The 18,031-nt window shown below is 36.5% G+C and overlaps 1 protein-coding gene across 6 annotated transcripts in view; it reads right to left on the bottom strand.

Annotated features, from left to right (window-relative positions):
- Window positions 1–18,031, bottom strand: part of KAT6B (lysine acetyltransferase 6B) — a 240,861-nt gene that overhangs the window by 35,712 nt on the left and 187,118 nt on the right. For 4 of the 6 annotated variants that reach the window (XM_077124858.1, XM_077124856.1, XM_077124857.1 and 1 more), the window contains exons 8-13: window positions 15,265–16,196; window positions 14,126–14,247; window positions 12,366–12,481; window positions 10,653–10,794; window positions 7,972–8,133; window positions 4,812–4,905 (exon numbers count right to left, since the gene is read on the bottom strand). In XM_077124858.1, coding sequence (XP_076980973.1) covers window positions 4,812–4,905; window positions 7,972–8,133; window positions 10,653–10,794; window positions 12,366–12,481; window positions 14,126–14,247; window positions 15,265–16,196 — 1,568 coding nt within the window. The remainder of the gene's footprint in view (window positions 1–4,811; window positions 4,906–7,971; window positions 8,134–10,652; window positions 10,795–12,365; window positions 12,482–14,125; window positions 14,248–15,264; window positions 16,197–18,031) is intronic. The other 2 variants (XM_077124860.1, XM_077124861.1) reach the window with 2 other exon arrangements.

Below are 18,031 nucleotides of genomic sequence, written 5' to 3' on the forward strand. Positions count from 1 at the left end.
GGTGATTCCAGGGCTAGGTCAGGAAAGATCAAGATGAAAAGATGACTCTGGAACATCATGTTGTGGCAGAAAGTAAGTAAGCTTTCAAAGGACTGGGATATGTCAATAGGACACAGGAACCAGTGTGAAGTAGTTTCCACTGACTAAATATGGGACAACGTGAACACAATGAAAATAATGGTAGCAACAAATTATAATCCATAGAATAAAATAAGAACCCATGAGTTACTTAATGATATAAATAAGTAAATGAATTATTAGATACATGGGGAAAAAAGAGAAAGCTCTTCCTTACAGTGGAATGCCACTAATAAGTAGAAGACACAATGGAATTAGAAAACTACCATTTGGTAACCACTATACTAATAATTATTTTGGACAAAGAAAAATAAATGAATGCTAAAACTAGTAAGTGAAATTGGATGGTAGTCCAAAGTATCTCCTCACCAGATACTTGCTTGCAAAGGAAAATCTGGCAGGTACTACCTTAACTCAGTAATGGGATAAATAAATTAAAATATGACTCCTGATAAGCTGTACTGAGGAGGATATAATGTTATTTCCTGTCAAAAATGTATAACTTGAATCTAATCACAATGAAATATCAAATGAGGCCAAATTGAGGGAAACTATAAAAAAAAAATGTCATGCCAGTGAGAAAAAAAGCCTGAGGTACTGTTTCAGATTAAAGGAGACTCCAGAAACACAGTAACTAAATGTACCAGGTGGTCCTAAACGGAGGGAATGCTGAACATTAGATAAAAGTGGCAAATCAATATTATTTTTTTGGTTTGATCATTTGTACTATGGTTATGTATGAAAGCACCATACAATGAAGTATTTAGAAAGCACCATACAATGAAGTATTTAGGGGTAAAAATATATTTGTAATTTACTCTCAAATAATTCAGAAAAAGATTATATATATGAATGAGAGAAATAATAAATGCCATAAAATTTGGGGAATCTGTGTGAAGAGTATATAGGAACTCTTGGTACTGTTTTTGCAACTTTTCCCTAAGTTGGAAATTACTTAAAAATAAAAGATAAGTCAGAGCTGGGCAAGTCTGAGAACAGGGACAAGCCAGGGCCTGGTGGGAAATACTCTGGTACTCCAATACCCAGCAGTGCTCTGTGAAAAACAGCAGTTCCTTGCCTTGCCCATGGGAGGCTCTGATGCCAAGAACTGCAAGAGCTTTGTGATTAGGGGGTTTCTCTAAGCCTTGAGATATCTGTTGGGGAAGGAAGGTGGGTTGGGGTGGGTGGGTATGGAGACAGAGATGGGATAAAATTTCTGACTAAGGAAGAGGAGGGACCCACAAAGAATGTAGGGGAAAGGAATGTGGTATCAGCTTCAATCAATGAAATCACTCTCTCCTCCACGCCACTTGTTTTGGGCAGAAAGCCACAAAACCGATGAGGTGGTTTATGAGCAAGATGAAGTTGGTGCTGTGAGTCACTCTGGCCGAGCTCTGCAAATGACATGCTGGGAAGCCCTACTCTAACAAATCCCAGACAAGCCAACCTAGGAAGAGAGATGAATGAACACTTATTCCAAGGGCAGCATTTGGTCCCGTGGATGACCATTCTGTCCCTCTTGACTAGCTGATACTGTCCTGGAGAACAGTATAGTATTCAAAGTTTGTGTTCTCCAGTTGTTTATATACATACAGCTTATTATATTTTACCCATATCTGTGATCCATTCTGCAAGTAGGCACCTATAGCTTTCTTGTTCCAGTTTGCTACCCTAGCCAATTATTACAGACAAAATAAATATTTTCATGGTTTACAACTTTTCTTGACTTAGTGAAAAAGTAGCCCTTGACCAAAATAGAAACCATTAAAAAGCCCCTTAAAAAAATAGAGTAGATTTTAGAAAATTTGCAATCTTAGTTATCTTTCTTGCCCTGAGCTCTGAACTAAGAGGTCAAAAAGGCGTATGAGAGGTCATTGGGTTCATCCCCTCCCTCTGCAAAAGAATAGATCTAAATCATTCTAGAAAGATCCTATCTATCCTTATTTTAAATAACTCCAAAGAAGGAGATGACATTTTTTTTTCAGCAGTCTACTCTATCTTCTTAAAAATCTTTGTAGCTGTGGTACTTAGATTCAGTTGTCAACTTGGCCAGGTGAAGGTATCTAGTTCTGTTGCTGTGGACATGAGCCAATGGTATGTGAACCTCATCTGATGCTCATTACACCTGCAGTCGGCTAAGAGGTGTGCCTGCTGTAATGAGTGATGTTTGATTTAATTGGCTGGTGCTTAAATGAAAGAGCTCAACATAGTACAACCCAAGCAGCTCAGCATACCTCATCTCAGCACTTGTAGATCAGCCCAGGCCTTTGGAGAAGCAGAAAGAATCACCTGGGGAAAGATGTCGGAACCCAGAGGCCTGGAGAGAAGGCCAGCAGAGATCGCTTGTGCCTTCCCACATAAGAATCTCAGTTGAAAGTTAGCTGCCTTTCCTCTGAAGAATTAATGAAAGAAATCCCTTTTTATTAAAAGCCAATCCATCTCTGGTATGTTGCATTCCAGCAGCTAGCAAACTAGAACAGTAGCCAAGGAGTTCTTTTGGTTTTAAATGGAATTTCTATGAAGCTTACACCAATTCCCGCTCTCCTGGTAGCCTCTTCTCTAGGGGGATAACTTCAAACCCTTTCAACTTTAATCATTCAGCACACTCCTTGGCTCACTCCAGAGTAGAGGAAGGAGTACAGGAAAGAGAAATTCCAAAAGCTACACCCTCAGCACTATACTGCCTGGATGTATACTGATGGATAAGTATTCCTCACAATGGCTCTGAGGCACCCAGAAAAGGTTGCACTATGTTCCATTACTCATGCTTGAAAACACAGGTAGTAAAGTGTAAATAATAGGGTGGTATATGGGAATTCAATATTTTATGCATGTTTTTTTTGTAAACCTACAACTTCTCTAATTAAAAAACAAAAAAACACAGGGTAGACTCTAATTCAATTTTCACTAAAATGGGTTTAGCATTTGAAGGAGAATGTTTTTGTACCTGGTTTATTTTTTTTGAAGGAAGCCTCAGTACCAGATCATGCCAAACAAATAAGATGCTACTGTATTTAAAGACTCGTATTTTGGTAAGTACCAGTCCCTTTTTATTTTAGGCACAATATTATTGTGTGCAATGACCTTATCACTTTGAGTATTCAATTCAAATCAACAAAAATACATAAAATTCAATTACTGAGTGCACTGTCCTATCGGATACAAGGAAGACGGTATCCAAGGAGTTAACAGTGACTTGGAAATATGAACAGACAGGTTGGGAGAGGAGGAAGTGGTCAGTTCAGGGAAGGGAAATGCTGGGACAAAGAATGGAGGTATGGGAATGTGCTTAGAACATTTGAGGGAAAAGGAGATTAGTAGATGAAAAAGCCTAAAAGTAGGATGGTATTAGGTGTTGGAAGATTTTGACTGTTGAGCTAAGAAGTGTGCCTTATTCTGTAAGCATGCAGACACTATCAAAGATTTGAAACTTAAAATGGCTGCTATACATACCAGAAAGTTAATATTTATGAATAACTTATGAATGGTGGCCACACAAAACTTCAGAACAAAGATCAGTTTTGCCCTTAGAACCAATCACAGCTAGAAGTCCATGAAATTAAAATAGTGAACCCTTTGTGAGATGACCCTCCATGGGATAAATAGTTTCCTGGATAACTAGGCCAGGAAAGAACAGATAAAACTACAGTAATGAATTAATAACTGGAAATACTACCTAAAAATATTTCTACCAAAAATATTTCCTTTAAAAAAACAATATTCTTCAATGTCAATAAATTACAGAAATCTATCCAAAATTGCTACATTTACTTCACAACCAGACTTTTAATATTTCAATAACTAATAATAAAGAATTAGCAATATAATTCTTCTTTTCCTAGGTTTACACTGTGGTTTTCACAATGATGCACCTCATGAAGATTATGTGATTTCCTAAATTTTTCTTTTTTTAGTTTAAAATCAGACAAACTGCAATCTGATCATCAAGCTGGTTCCTACAGACAGATTTTTACATAGCAAGAAATGATTATTATCCTGGGGTACCTGGCTATCATCTTATATGAGTATTTTGAATCAATTCTCTACATGTTGCCTTGATACTACATTTACATATCCAATATACTATAAAAAAGGAGAAAAAAAACACTCATTTTTTTACATTATCCTGTGCATTTTTTATATTATATTCTGATTTTAATTGAGGTGGCTCACAGAATACAAATGCATATAAAACATGTTTCTTGAAAAATCTCTAGATACAAACATTATAATAATTTCCAGCATAGAAAAGGAAAATTAAGATAAGAAAATACAGCCAAAAGGATAAGCTACCTGAAGAACTGCTTTTCTAAATGGAACTATTCCTTTTCTGTTCAGAACAGTACAAGGATTATAGGCAAAATTTTAGAAAGCCGAAAATCCTTTTAAATAACATTTCCTTTAGCTTTAATCGCAAATAATTGCCTCTTTTGGTGCTAATGAGCATGAGCACCACTGAATGGAATGTAATTCCACCGGTTCATTCAGTGTAATGGCTTTGTGAGCTAGTCACACCGAGAAGAGATCTAGTCTCAATTTCCTAGAGTACAATGACTTGAGCAGCAGTATATTTTTCACTTAAGGAAGATTTTCTAACCTATGTAAATATAAATACAAAGTCCATTTTCTATTGATAAAAACAACAAAGGTTAAATAAAGTTTTATGTTTTACTGTTTCCCATAACAGCCATCAGCTCCCTGGGTCATGAAAGTAAATTAAGTACTTCACTTACTGAAATCAATGAGAAATCGTCCAAATCCTTGCCTTTGGTGCTGGGGCATGATCATTATGCAGGAGACATTATACTTCTGCTGGCAAAGCTTTTCCTAAGGGAAGGAGAAACAGATCAAGTATGTCAGAGCTCTGCTGAAGTGGGCAATTCCCCGCACCTACATGTAAAATATTCCACTAAGGTAAGCCATTGTGTTAGGTTAGGATCAAGCAAAATAATCCTGCTGTGTTAATCAAACTCTCAACTAACAACACACCCTCAACTCCAAAAATGTTTCTCAATATTCTTGAAAGCCAGTACCATAAAATATGATGAATAAAGATGACCAGGAAATATAAACCAAATGAGACACAAAAAAGACAGTATAGAAGAAATGCTTTCCATGCCGAAACAACTTGGGAGATGGACAAAATAGCATCCAGAGAGTCACCCAACAGGGTAAGTTAGGACTTGGCCAACTACCTTGCTAAATAACTTCAAACTGCAACAGCAATCTGTCTTTTGCCTTTCAGCAAATGCCCCAGTGAAACTAGAATTAGTATACGTGTGGGTAGCTTTTACACAAATTCATTTCTCCTACAAATAAAAAGTAAAACTAAAAAGTGAAATAGTTGCGCTGCATTTCAAACCAGGAAAACAAGACAAAACAAAAAGACAGCAATAACAAGTAACACTACAGCCTTCAAACAAAAGTGTGGCCCAAATATTACCAAGAAACCAGGAGGAAGACTGGGAAGAATATGGTGGCAAACAGCTTTATAGTTAAGGAAGAATTGCAATTTTCATGGGATATAGTATACTGCTGCAGCGATATATTATTCAGGGTACACAGAAGCCGCCAAAACTTAAAGAGAAGATCTGAAAAAGGCTTTTGAGGTTGTGAATGCTCTGTCCAAACATAAACCACAAATAAGATTGACCACAAATGGTACTAACCACATCAAAGAATTACTATAAAACACCCAGATCTTTAATGAACCTATTTGAAAAATCACAGGAAAAGGCTGTGGGGAAAAACCCTGCAGGGAAGAATTAAAGACTTCTTTGTGAGAGAGATATGCTCCCAACTTTTGCATATTCCTAGCTGTTTGTGGAGCCTCTAAAACATGAGGAGGAAGAAATAATATCTGTCAGTTTTCCTAAGAAGATGGCTTGTCCATCACTGGATGTGCACCTCACTACCAAAAGTTCAAATAATGTCTATTTTACAAAGTCAGACAAATAGGCCACCCCTCTAAAAAGAGATGTACTCTGGGTTAAAAGGACTCATCCTTGATGCCATTTCAATTCAACAGAGATACCATTTTTTGTTTTTGCTTTTTCCTTAACACATGTTGTTATAGTTAGATTTCAAAATATAGATAAAATAACTGCTCTTTCTTTCCTGTCTGTTTAGACTCATATATTATGTGCTTGGAAAGCCATATTCATTGCAATCTTGGTCATTCTCTGGCTATTCTTGAACTGCCTTTCTAATATTCTCTATACCTGAAAGGGCCACAGTCCTCCACATTCCAATTTACACATCATAGTATGGTTTAATTAATATTTAGTCTTTTAATATGGTTAATTTTAGATCACCTTATGTTTCACTATACCACCAAAGGATAAACATACATACATATATATTCTTATATATATATAAGAATTATAGCATTCCAGGTAAAAGAAAGGGTAGTAGCTGCTGCCATACTATAGAAGAAACTGTGACAAAATAAGAGAAGTAATCTGAGTACAAATGTTAAACAACCTGGGAGGAAGAGCGGCAAAGCTACAAATGGCAAGTCCCAATCAACTAGAGACATGGGTACGAACCAGAGGTGACACAGAAGACTCAGCAGGAAAAGGACAGCAGGCACCATTAAGATCTACATTTAAGCTCACATACATTTAGACAAACATCATTTTCTAACAGGGAGGACAATCAAGACCACTATTCTTTTAACTCTTTGGAAAAAAAAATCTTTACACATCAAAGTAAAAGATAAAATTTTCAATAAATTATATAAGTGAATTTCCTCCCTATTGTATTATTCTATGTTAATACTCTGTCATCTTTTGAATCTGAACTGTGTACATTAGCATTCTTCTTTTTCAGTCTAAAGCTTTACCAAATATATGAATTAAAACATAGAGGCAATTTTCCATGAGCGCTGACACAGTCATTTCTTTGTTTATGGTCTCTGGATTGTTTCTTAAAATTCAGAGTAATTACTGTTTGCAAAGTACCTTCATATATATTCTATCTTTTCATCTTCCATAAGAACGACATTTCTATAAAGCATTCTATTTATGTAATACAATTAAAATTCACTAATCTTATCATCTAATATGAGAAAAATGTAGAGTAAATAAAACACATGGTTCAGATAATTTACCTTCTGCTTGGGAGTCTCATAATTACCTTTGCTGCTTATATACCATTCTGGTATATTAAACCATTTCCTAACTGTCACAACCTGTGTAAAGATCTTCAAACCCAGTTTTCTTTCTTTGCATATGAGTTATTGTTTCTCAGAAGTCTTTGAGCAGAACGAGAGACAATCACTTTGAACCACTGAAAAAGAAGATATCTACCCAATATGTCAACATCTCTCCTGTGCTAACAACTGGAAACATTTAGGCTTTCTAATGGTGAAGATGTTTTAGATCTTAAAACAGCAGAGAGAATAAGAGACAAAAGTGTAAAACTAGTCATTATATAAGCTTGACTGTCCAAATGGCAATGTTCTAAGTCACTGAGATACTAATGACCATAAAGGGAATGCAATGAGGAGAAATGAGAATTCTCTTAAATGCCACATTATACTGAAATCTTTGTGTAGACTCTACTTGAGAGGAAAAGGAAATAAGCTTAACATTTAAAAAATGAAAGATGCTAGATGGTCTGCAAGGCAGGAATTATAATGTTACATGGATGCTGGCAGTCAAGATAGCACACAGACCTCAGCTCCTAACAGCTCCTTTACTTGCAAACTTTCTAGGCATGGGCACTTTTGTTGTTTGTTGTTTTGTTGAGCTCTAACAAGAACCTGAGCTTTCCAGAAACATGTATCACTTATTCAAATTATAGTCGTAACAAAGCCCTGTTCAAAGAATTGGGCTCTACCAAAATCAATTTGAAAAAGAAAATGAAGGTCATGCTGGCTCTTGTTTTTACCTTAGAGAAGTATCCAACCAGATGACAGCCCTTTTCATCATTTTTTGTAAGGACATAAAAAAGGAATGGCTCGACATCATAATATAACGTTTTGTGGTCCAGAAAGAGCTTGGCTAACAAGCAAAGGTTTTGGCAATAAATTTTGCTCATATTCCCATCAACCTAGCAAAAGAAACAGACAACATTATTTTAAACAAAAATTACCACTCAATATAAGGTTGTTTCTTCAATATGTTATTTCAGAAAAATTTTATTTTTATTTCTTAATCCCAAACTGAGACATTAAAATATTCCACTAAGCAAGTACAGAGTTCATCAGAAAATAGTTGTCATTTGGCATATCAGAATTCCACCATTCTCTTTCAGCTATGTGAATAAAGGTGAAACCACTAGCAGTGGAGTAATTTTTATTTGTAATTTATTATGAGCTAAAAATTATCAGACACGTTCTATCTCTTCATTTGAACCATGTAAAAAAATCTGGATTAAAGGAAATGTAAATAGATTAAAACACTTCAAGCAAGTTCATTTTTTATATTATTTTCAAACAGGCTTCACACCAAAATATAAATGAACTGTATTATTCTGATTCCCCATAAGTGTAAAAAAAGAGGCTTCCATTTTGGGTTTATCCCAGGCATCATTTGAAATATAATTGGAAAAGATAAAATTTCTATGTTGGGAATACTTACAGAGAAAGTGAGATGAATTTCAACCTACAATAAGTACCATGATTACAGTCTACTTCTATTCAAAATAAAAGAACCAAGCTGTGATACTGATGGTTATAGACAGGAGGCTAGGCACAGACGCAATTTCTTTGATCAAATGTAGTCACTTGTTAAAAAGAGAAAGCACAGCAGATCCAAGGAGAATTTCTCTAGCACTATTCTTAAGGGAAAAGGATATTTGCGAACCAGCGCTCTTTAACAATGAACTTGACCGTTCTGGAGTCTCCTGTGGACCATATGGGTTCTCATATTGCAGAAATTATTTTTAGACTTCATATAACTATTTCCCTTGGATAAAACCTAGGTCCCACAGATAGCAACATAATCAAATATGGGTAATGGGCACAGAGGATACAATTCTCTCTTTAATTAAAGTAAGTTTTTCAGTATTTGGGAGTAAAGTCCTTCTGGAAATGGTAATACATTATAAAAAAGAAAGACGGAGATGTGTGTCTCTCTGAACCAGAAAAACAATTAGAGAGATGGCACAATGCTGAAGCAAAATTCTCATTAGTTGGGAAAAGTTTAATAGGGCATGCTTTCAAGAGTGATGGATGAAGAGAAGATAGGAAAGTATTAATCTATGATTACTCTTAATTTACTTTAAGAGCTATTTGGGAAACTGCTAAGAGAAAAGTTTCCTACATGCTGTACTTTAAATATTAACTCAGATTCCAGAACAGGAATCGTGGCAATTATCTGCATACATAAAATTTTACAAACCTGCTTCTGAATTTGCCCTCTCACCTCTCTACGGTCCAAAAGCACCTGCCTTGGAAAAGCAGACCATTCTTATGAATAGGCTGGTTCCCTTACCCTTGGGTTGAGAATTTCAACTCCACAGGCAGACTTATGCTGATTTATTTAATAATTAATTAAGACTAACATTGTGTCTTGTTCACTGGGAAACAATGAAAGACAGTGATTTTTTAATTTTGGTTGGAAGAAAAGATCCAAGGTATCAAGAAAGGAGCCAATAGGGAAGACGAACTTGTGATATCAGTTAAATGTCAAGTGAGAGCAGCTCTGTGGGTCTCAACTAGATGGTGTTAGCTGGGCATTTCTGATAAAGAAGATACCATGTCTGCTCTGTAAGGAAAGGTAGTTATCAACATCCAGGAACGAAAAGCAATGTACCAAGTGGGCAACAGAGAAGAAATCAATAAAGCAGGACAGTAAGAGGTACTTAACCGGAGTAAAGAGAATAAAGGTGAGAATTAAGAACCCTGTGAAGAGACAACAACATGAAAGAAAGGTTTGGTCTGCTCAAGGTACAACTGACTCAGATAAACTAGATCTGAGACTGACAATAAAACATAATTAAACAATGAAACTATATAGAGGCAAAGACCTTCTGCCACTAAGTTAATTCTGAAAACACAAAATGTTTTCAACAAACGCACAATGACAGACACATGGCCACAAGGGGTTCCTGTGAATAGCAGAGTGCTCCAGGGGAGGCCATCTATCCAGATGGGGGGGCGTCCCAACATCTGCTGGGGTCTTACCAAAAGGATTATCCATCCTGCCAAGAAATGGGTGGAAACACAGGTGGATGTGTATTGAAGAGATATGTACAGCTGCTCAATTCCCTGGAAGAATGAGCACCTGCCAGACACTGGCTGTAGCTGCTGAACAAAGCTAATTTCTCCTGCCAAAGAATGTAGAATTTACAAAGAGCTGAGGAGATCATAAATTCACTGATGCATATATTTAGTGTAGACAGGGATTTGGAGGAAGACACAAAGTTAATGTAATAAAGTAGTGAATCTTCATCAATCTAAATAGTTGCTTAATATGGTAAGATAAATATTCTAAAGCATGGAATCTGAATTTAAATATCAAAATTAAATAACATATTTTGCACCTTCTAGAAACATATCAGTACATAGTCAATAATTAGGATCATTAAGTTTCCAAAAGCTGGATTTTTATTTCACACATGCTTACCTCAAATACTGAAAGGTCTTTCCTTCGGTAAATTTCATTTGCTGGAGGATGATACCATCCACACTTCTTTGAGTGTCTTAGCAAAATGTTTTTACTTTTCATGTATTTAAGACAGAATTCACACAGGTAAAGCTTTGGTAATCTGTTACAAGTTTAAAAATCAAATAATCTATCAGATTGATTGTACTGTTTAAAAGAAAAATGATAAATATTGTTCAATTTTTTCCTAAGGCATAAAAAGGCTCTATAATACTATATTTAAGACAAATAGCAACCGGCAATAAAAAGAATATAAAAATCTTACATTATTTTTCAATACATGTTGTCTTTACTTTGTGAACAAATGATTTATTTTCTCTGGAGCTACACAAAGAAAGATTTTTTTGACCTGGATTCACCATCCTAAAAATCAACAGTAAGGATACTATCATGTCAGCTGACCATGAATTCTTTTCAAATTTCAGATTTAATGTCAATATTTTTAACAGCATATATGGCCAGTGGTGTGAATGTAATAATCTTGTAATAAGAGAGAAGTGGATTTATTATGTTTTAAATATCTGGGTATTTCTGAGGCAGAGAAGTCTTAGTTGTTTCCATTTCCACTTCTGGATGAGGTAACTTTAAAGTTATCATAATAGCTATATATTGTTGAATGCAGCAAATGTAGGACTGAAAATGAAAAGAGCTAAATTTCTTCCTACTGGTTTTACTGACTCTTTGAGTAACATGAGACAAACACCTTTCTCACCCCTGCCAATTTTTCTCCACCTTAAAAATTAGGATTTTTATACTTGTACTCTATCGATGTTTAAATGGACACTGCTGGTTTTTACAAGAAAATATTCAGAAATATTTTAAAGGTCTTTGGGGTACAAGAATGGGAGATAGGTTTTGGGGAGAGATAGACACGCGACAATAGTAACTTTAAATACCTGCATTTAATGTGCAAAATTTATTCGAAACTCTCAGAGCACATGACTTTTATGATTATCCACACAAACTAATGCTCATAGGCATTTTACAAAACTGTTCCAGAACACACAGCTAAGTGGCATAAAGTGGGAAGAGAAATCAAGACTCCTGACTCTTAGATTGCAACTTAGCTTCTAAAACCCTTCCCCATTTTCTCCAGTTAGTTGACTGGCCAGACACCCACCTGCGAGTGGAAAGGACATCTATTCTAGAAGGAAAGCAAATGTGAGATTATAACTTTGCCGGCTAAAAAAATTGAGAAGATACTAACAAAGTATAATCTGATGTGAATGAATGAAGAAATCAATTCACAATATACCCATTTTGTAGTCTGTATATTTATATTCTTCTCATAGCTAATATAAGTTCAAAATAAGTGAAAAGTCCAATACTATTATATACTCTACCAAAAATATACAAGGGTTAAACAAATTTTTTTTCATGACTTGGCCTCAACAAAATCAACATTTGCCAAACTAACCCAAGTGAGAAAGCACAGTCTAGAAGCTAATGAACAAAAATTCCAATGCCTATGTAATTAAGAAGTGTAAGGCATTTACATAGCACAGAGAACTCTATAAAAAGATGCTGGCAAAAATAATAGTTTTAGAAGCACTCAGAATGGAGAACCCAAATTTATTTCCCCAATCATGTAATTCCTGCTTTATAATCAAGAATTTTCCTACCTCCTACATCCATTACACTAAAGTTATACATCTGCCATGCTTACTCCATTACCTTGCATATTCCTGTGGGTAAGGCGAGGAGTACCAGGTTTGGATTTCATATTTCCCAAATTCTATTACAGAAGGATACCTGCCACAGTCTTCTACTCCACTTTCACATTCTATTTTCTACCAGAGATAAAGAAAAGAAGAAAATAAAATATAAATATTAGAAGCTACTTTTCGCTCACTTTTAGGTTCTTTCATCCATGCCTACGAAAACCTGTTAAGATCAGAGCACTAATCTTCATTGTGAATTTTGAGGTTGTTTAAAAAAAGCACCATTGGCTCCTGTGAATTAGTGATCACCTCTGTATAAGATTCATATATAAATAAACGAACTCCCTTAGAAACAGTATTTCGAAGATAGGAGCCCGAAATAATTATATACAAATGTCTAGCAATGAATTTAAGGATCTGTTGCAATGTTAAAACTGAGGATGAGATTGTAAGACAATGCAGCTGTTGCACACTCTCACGGTACCCTGTTCCTCCAGTAGGTAATATTACACTTGACTGTATTTAAATTACCAATTGTGAAATTCGTGGTTTAATATCCGTCTTCCCTGATACAAGACATCAGTAAACTATGAAGTTAAGGAATCTGCCTGCCTCGTTCACCTGGTATCCCCAGTGCTATGCCCAGTACAGAATCTGCCATATAACAAGAAATATTTCTTGAGTGAAAAGGCCAGTTTTACCATGTTAGAAAGGAAGGGATTTAGATTTAGCACCATCCTTCAGATAGCAGCCTGTTGCTCATCAGGTTTATACATGAATGCCGGAAGTAGGCTGAAAACATGATAAAATGTAAGGACTTTCAATCTTAATTATTTGCAGAAAAACCTTGATACCTATCTAAGCTGCATGAAAAACAATACAAAGTACTCTGATAGGGGCAGAATGAGAAATGGAAATATCCAGTAGCCCCTAAGGTAGAATACATCAGAGGTATTTAAGCCATGTGGCTGCTACTAAAAGCTTAAAAGACTATAGACAGGGAGCATGGGTAGCTCAGTGGTAGACTTCAAACCTGTCATGTATGAGACCCATGTTTGATTCCTGGCCCATGTACCCCCACCCAAAAAATAAGGACTATAGACAGTCCTCTTTCCCACCAAAAGGAAGTAGGATGGGGCAGAGGGCATAACAGTAAATACTGTCCCACAGAAACTGAATAAGAAACTCATGATTCAAAAAATAAAATAGGAGACTTCTCAAAGAAGCCTTACCTTTTAACATTTTGGTGATAATAATCTAAGTACAGTTAACAGTGTAAAGAAATTACTGGACAATGAAAAAAAAGTGATTAAAACTGAGCATGAAACCCAATATTGCATTCATCAATGCCAAAGAGATAAAAATACAAGACATTTTTCATATGGCCAGCCATCTGTGTTGGAAGAAGCAACAGTTAAATTTAAAAGCTACGTTCTTTTCGCTAAAGATCTAAAATAGCTATTTTCTAAATTTAGGGGAAAATAATCAGAAATCTCTATTCCTTCATACCTAGGTTTTTCAAAATTATGCTCCAACTATTGATACTTTCGTCTATTTTCTAAGACCAGCTGAGCCCTCACCTACCTTCAAGAGTGAAGGCAACTCTACAAAGTCATTGCTTTTGAGAGTACATTCAACAAGAACAAGCATGGCAACATCTCAAGAACCATAAAGGATTTGGAGGAAGATTCTCCATTAATTCAAAGCAGTAATTACATATTATAGTTAAAAACCACATATTCCTGTTACTATAATGTGGTATTCTGGCCTTACCTCCCAAGAAAGTTCCTGCGCCTGCTTAAAAACATCCAAATCTTCTTCAGTAACAGTCTCCTTGTTTCCAATCACATTTACATCTGTATTTTCTTGTTTGATGCTTATTTTGATTTCAGTATCTGTTATTTAAAACCAGCAAAAAGTGTATTCACTGACTTGCACGACCAGTAACCACCTTACATTACCAAAATGGCACCAAATTAACATAGTGGGCAAGTAGGGATGTTCTTTTTTTTTGAGCTTTATAAACTTTTACATCTATGCACTGCTCATAGATCCAGCAGCACACACTGCTCAAAGATCCAGCAGTACCCTTTCCCTGTTGTACCCAGAATTTTATTAGAATTTATCACTGTCATCTTTTTATAGCTACAATAAATATGAGGGAAAGTAAGAATAAAACAAAGCAAAATCATATTTTTCAACCAAGTTTAGAAGTTCTATCAATATCTAGTTGTAGACTTCCATTATCAGCTTTGAGATAATAAAAACTACCACGTTGTCCGAATGACACATTTCTGTTTTTTTGTTTTATAAAGGATAGCAAATGTCATGGCCCAATTTGTTAAACGAGATTATGAAATCGTTTTTCTTCCTAAGGTGAATACATACACAAACGCACTCACATCCAAAAGCACACTTCACAGAATCACAGATCAGGCTTTGTGGAGACTAAAGCAAGATGAACTTTGTCATGAAAAAGCAATGGAGCAGAGGGAAATGAAGAGCCGAAACCCCCCTTTTGGAAGCACTGACAGCACACAGCCCAACAGCACTGGGGCCAAAGAGGCAGCAGGGGAAAGGACGTGGCAGAAGCATGACAGTGGCTACTCATGCGGGACTACAAAGCCATAAGCAACGCTATGAAGGCATCTGGGGGTCCTAGTGTCACTACGAATGGAAGTAAATAAAAGGCGGGAGAGTATTAGTTGGAAAACAACATTTTGGAAGTTTAGTCAGCATTAGCTAAAGGTCAAAGTTTCACCGCTTCTGTATGAAAGTGAAGTGAGAACAAGAGAAATAGCTAAGACCTATGTGACAAATAGGAATTGATTTATATATATATATATATTTTTGGGGGGGTTGGGGAGAAGGACGGGACGCAGGTTTGGTTGGAGCTTTGACCTTTTGCTTACCATCATCCTGATCAGGTTTAATCCTTCCGTCTGCCAAGCTCCCCTTCCCTGGTGAGGGGGTCCCCATCTGAGGGGTCACTTTATATTTTAATCTGCCTAACATCCTGTGCTTTTTAAGGAAAGTTGTTCGCTTGAAGTGAGCAATTGCTTTAAAAATACGTCCTCTAGCCATCCCCCAGCTGGAGGAGGAGGAGTGAGAAATAAACCTACTTCTAATATCTCTTTTTCCAAAGAAATGGACTTTAGATTTTGCCGTGGACGTTAATTCAGTTTTACGACGCATACGTTTGGGTGGTGCATAACTTGGGTGGCCCTTTTTTCGAGTCTGTCCCTGAGTGGTATAGATATGAGAAAGTCCATCAAAGAGTGCCTTCAGCTGGCTGTTATTAGTAAGACTGCTAAAGGAGGGCACACTGGACTGGCTGGAAGAACTCTGGGGAGAGGTAGAAGAAGTGGAAGTGCTGGACTTTTGTGAACTGGGGCTCTGACCAGAGATGGGGGTTGGGGGTGGAAGTGAAGAAGGTGGAGGTTTTAACTTTTGTGTGGTACCTGTAGCCAACACATGAGAAGTGCATGACTGTTTCTGAGAGACCTTTTTCCTTGGACGATAGTGCTTTGAAAAGTCTATTATTTCACCTCGTGATCTGCGACCATCAGGTGATGGTGTAAAAAACTTAGTAAGGCCATCAATGAGCCCTTTGGTTTTCTTGTTAACTTTAAGTGTAGAGGCAGAAATGTAGGTGGAGGTGGTGGTGATTTTGGTGGTGGCACCAGGCCGAGTGGGGTCTGTAACAGCCAATCTGCTGCTTGAGTCCTTCCCAGATGCAGCATGACCAGATGAAGGTGTGGTACAGACTTTAGTCTTTTGACCCCTACCAGGTGACCCCCTTCCTGTGAATGCATTCATGGATCCTTCATCACTGGTTACAGACCTAGGCAAAAATTTAGAGAATAGTATCAGCATTTGAAAGAATGATAAAGATATCTAAAAGCAATCTTATAGCAATTAGATGCATTCAATGTGCTTAAACTTAAGAAACTGAACTGCATCCCTAAGAACTGCTTTTGTGTGTGTGCCACCACCTAGATGTCTTTCTCTTTAAAAGGTAGCAAGCAACTGCATTTGTATGCTGATTCTCCCAGTGCCTCTCCAACAGGTATTGGAAGAATTCAAGTGGACCCAAGAGCACTAAAAACATGAAAAATTTTTAAGAGACTAAAAGAATACCCAATGCTTTAATACAGCTAAATAAATGAAAGTTACCCTTTATATTGTCACAAGTAATTATGATTTCCTGAGATATCTTTTTTAAAGTACTAAAGGAATGAAGTTAAATGTGTGGCCAGGAGGCAAAAGAATAAGTTTATTTAATCTCTAGTTAAAAGCAATTGTTAACTCAATTCGAAAATTTGTGAAATAGAGTTTGGGTATATCTATGAAATTGTAAAGAAAACATTAAAGGATACCATTTTCCCTTAGCAGTTTATGCTTAGAATGATAAGATTACCAATAATACTCTCTTAGGAGAGAAAACAATTAGTTACAGAATAAAATATTGCTGACAACAATAGCAAAAAATTGAAGTAATGATTAAAGAAAAGCTACAGCAGGTCAGACATGACATAGAAAGTCTGGTGAAGCAGCAGCACATTTACCATGGCCATTATCAGACACTTGGCACCAGGATCAACACACTGGCTGTATGCTGGGCTCTGCCCATCCTGCTGCATGGTCAGCAGAGACTTGGAGGTCACCCCATTAACGCAGCTGCAGCTGTGCACATGAACAGCAGCTGACTGCCTTCACCTCAGGCGAGGGTTTGGAAAGCTACCCACTCTGCAGCACAATTTTATACAATGGAAACATCTGCATGTGAATTATGCCAGTACTGGGCCCAAGAAAGCACTTTTAAAATGATCAATTTATAGCTGAAGGCTAATAATGAAGAAACGGGATCCTGAAAATGATATGATATTGAATTATAAAAATATCTTAAGCAAGTACAAATAGGATAGCATGTTTTAGTGGTCATCTTGAACAATAAGATTTAATGAACAAATTTCAGCAGTTTGCTGAAGGGGAAGCTCGCATGGCTTATAAACGGGGCAAGCTGGTTGGCTCGTCTAAGGGGGCTCAATTGCCAGGGGCTTGTCTTTGCCTGATGCCACTGATTCAGCCAAATCAGGTTAACACTGGAGATGTCTAGTGTCACTAGAAGACACATTACCAATAAATAACTCATCCATTCTAAAATGTTTCTGTCAGAATGCTGCATGTGGATTAAATCTGGAACCGATTGCCTAAAAAGGATAAAACGCTCATAAAAAACATAAAAAGGAAAATTCCCTAGATTGCGTTAAAATTCCTAAGCTCAAAGGACAATTTTGGACAAAGAAAAAGTTAGGATCGGTGCCAGATGCAATTTTCAGCAGTGTCCTTTGTTTAGGAAGTTTATATCCTAATTTGTTTTTTTTAATTGGACCCTGAGGATACAGTCCCATTTTGATAACAATGCTTACCCAGAATGAATGGAAAAACATATCATCTCTACTTCAAATGAAGGTAACATGAGAGATTTAATTCATAAATAGGTTTCATGTTCACCTCTACAAATATTAACAAAAATGTCACTAAAAAATGTCTCCTTGCTAAAGTGTTCTCATAAAGTTTCTTAGAGAACTCTAGAAGGAGCCTGCCTTTTATATTTCCCCTGTGGGAGATAAAGATATGGGAGGATACTATTATTTGAGGGCAAGTGATATAATT

Source organism: Tamandua tetradactyla, chromosome 13 (assembly GCF_023851605.1).
Source record: "Tamandua tetradactyla isolate mTamTet1 chromosome 13, mTamTet1.pri, whole genome shotgun sequence".
In the NCBI taxonomy this organism is placed as follows: Eukaryota; Metazoa; Chordata; class Mammalia; order Pilosa; family Myrmecophagidae; genus Tamandua; species Tamandua tetradactyla.